We start from the raw sequence: 2,672 nt of genomic DNA on the forward strand, positions 1-2,672 counted from the left end.
CAGCCAAACAGATAGACAGACAGAGAGACAGACAGACAGGGAGAGAAAGAAAGGGGTTTTTTTTGTTTGAGTAAAGAGAAGTACATCTACACAATACTAGCCATTTAGAGCTGGAAAAGGGTTAGACGAACAGACACAGAAACAGTAGAGGGAAAAGTGAAGAAGTAAAACATACCAATGGCGCCCTCCCACCACCCGCAGAAAGATAGAGAGACGGAGAGAGGGGGAAAAGAAATAGAAAGAGTGAAAGAAGAGAGAGTGAGACATACAGACTGACGGACCGAGATAGAGAGCTTAGAGCATGTCGTATTCCATCTCCTTTGTGATCCCAGCTGACAGGAGGCCCGTATGTACCTTGACAAGACAGCTCTATCCTATCCAGACCTGCTTCTTTTGGGTTTTACCGGTTACTTTTTATCGAGATTTTTGCAAGACTCACGTCAGAGAGAGCAGTCCGTACCTTGAACGAGAGAGCTCAGTCTTAACCTCTCCGTTAATAAGAAAAGAAGGGTACAATTCGTCACAGGTAAATGTACTTGATGACCACGCCAGTTTTTATCTCTTAAGAAACCGTCGGTGAAATGGATGGAAGCTGACACATCTGTTGACTTTTTTTCGAACGTTCATCTCGTATCGAATATCTGATCTGTTTACTCTGTGTGTTTTACCCATTAGGGTGGCTACACGATGTCCAAGGACTTCTGTCTGTGGTGTAATCTGGTAAAACGTAACGAGTCTAGACTTTGAATAAATTATTGAACGTTCGTGGTTGGCTGGTGCTCTAGTGTTGTCGGTTCCTTCTCTCCTATTTAACATCTCTCGTTCTTATCTCTCCTCCTTCTTTTTGTGTTTGTTATTATTTTGTAATCTTCGGCAATTACATGATCTCATTGTGTTGCAAGTGTTACTAAAACCCAAAAAAACTAAACAAATGAAAGCATCTTGGTGTTGAGTTACTGGGTCCTATATATTATACTTCCTTCATACTCAACCATTTATTTAGAAAACTGTTTTCATTTACAATTTTCACTGTGTAAGAGGTTATAACTTTTTACCCAGAAGATACCACTTTGAGCTTTGATGTGAATGGCCCTGGCTCGAATCCACAATGGGGCATTCGTGAAATTGGATTGCTTGAAAAGTTTAAATCCCTTCAATTTGCTTGGTTAAATCTGAGACTGGCGTTAACCTCCGAGGTCCAGCCTCTTAAACAATTTGGAAAAGTTGACAGGGGCTTTAACCCCCTTCAAATACCAATCACCACGTTTCTCAAACTTAAAGCACTTACTAGGTTTTTACCTGTTCACTGCAGTCGTTTACTTGATTCATCTGTGTCTTTGTCCCCAGACCAAGCGCCGTGTGAGCTGTCCTGTAAGTCTGAGGGCTTCGGATACTACGCAAGGTTTAAGAAGACAGTGGTTGATGGGGTCATCTGTAATGAGGAAAACACAGCAGTCTGTATGCAGGGGCGGTGTGTGGTGAGTACATACTGGAACGTATTGTGATGACTATTGTTGATGACGCTGGGGGCAGGCTATCCGATAGCATGGTTCCGGCGTGTATGTGTGCGGGTGTGTATTTGTGTGTATTTGTGAGTGTGTATGTGTGTATGCAAGAGGGGGGGGCTGGAGGGAGTATACAGCTCAAAGTGACCGTGTTGCAAAAAGAGTGTTATGACCCAATATGTTCTTTTGAATTTGAAGAAAGAAGAGAAACCGTGAAGAGTAATACCGACAGACAGACAGACAAACAGAAAAAGAGATAAAGAGACAGACAGACAGACAGACAGAAAGACAGACAGATAGATAGAAGGAGGGGTTGAAGATGATGCTTTAATGAAGTCTGCTAACAGACAGATAGACAGACAGACAAGGAGAGGCAGAGACAAATAAAAGAAAGGAGTTGGTGAAGATGATGCTTTAATAAAGTGTGCTTAACTAATTATTGCACGGAGCCTCAACACCAGAAGTCAAAAGGAATGATACGAAGACATATCTAGTTATCATATAGACATGTGGTATTGGCAAACAGTCTGGTGCCTCGTTATTACGAGCATCCTGACTCGGTGTCAGCAGCGCCCTGAACGCCGGCGACTATCAAAAAGCAACAAAACACACAGGTCGATCATCGGCGCGCTAAACGTTGATAAAGGGAAGCAATAAACACAAGGGACGCGACCTGCTAAAGTCACTATATCGTACCCCGTCCATTTCCGGTGGGCCTCCTTATCGCCGGGGAAGGAATGACGGTTGACGTGACAGTTGACATGGCGATTTGTCACCGAAACCCGATCGTTTTCAAACTGGCAGACGCCTCATAATGTCTTAGCCATTTATCCGTGCCAGAGGCATGTAATTATTTGACCCACTGACGCCAATTTTCCTCGTGTTGTTGTCCAGTTATCTCATCCGGCCTGCCAGGACAAGGCATGAGGTTCCCATGAGATAATATATCAGGCTGACCTCCAACCTGTGTCGCCTTTCAACTCTCCAACGAGATTCGATCATGGCTTGTCTCTCGCCGCGAAATTGGAAACCCATTCATTGAACTTAGCGCAGGGAGCGTGTGGCCAGGTTTTCAAAACGTGCAAGTTTCTGAAACTATGTTTTGATTTTTGTTTTTGTTTTGTTGTTGTTACTTTGTTTTTGTTTTGTTGTTGTTTTTTCTTGGGG

General features: G+C 43.4%; 1 protein-coding gene across 1 annotated transcript in view; it reads left to right on the forward strand.

Annotated features, from left to right (window-relative positions):
- The window catches only part of LOC118477170 (papilin-like), a gene marked incomplete in the record, with an annotated part of 104,600 nt that overhangs the window by 85,355 nt on the left and 16,573 nt on the right, over positions 1–2,672 (forward strand). The window contains 1 exon segment of the mRNA XM_035970748.1: positions 1,348–1,478. Coding sequence (XP_035826641.1) covers positions 1,348–1,478 — 131 coding nt within the window.

This window comes from Aplysia californica, unplaced genomic scaffold (assembly GCF_000002075.1).
Source record: "Aplysia californica isolate F4 #8 unplaced genomic scaffold, AplCal3.0 scaffold00316, whole genome shotgun sequence".
NCBI lineage: Eukaryota > Metazoa > Mollusca > Gastropoda > Aplysiida > Aplysiidae > Aplysia > Aplysia californica.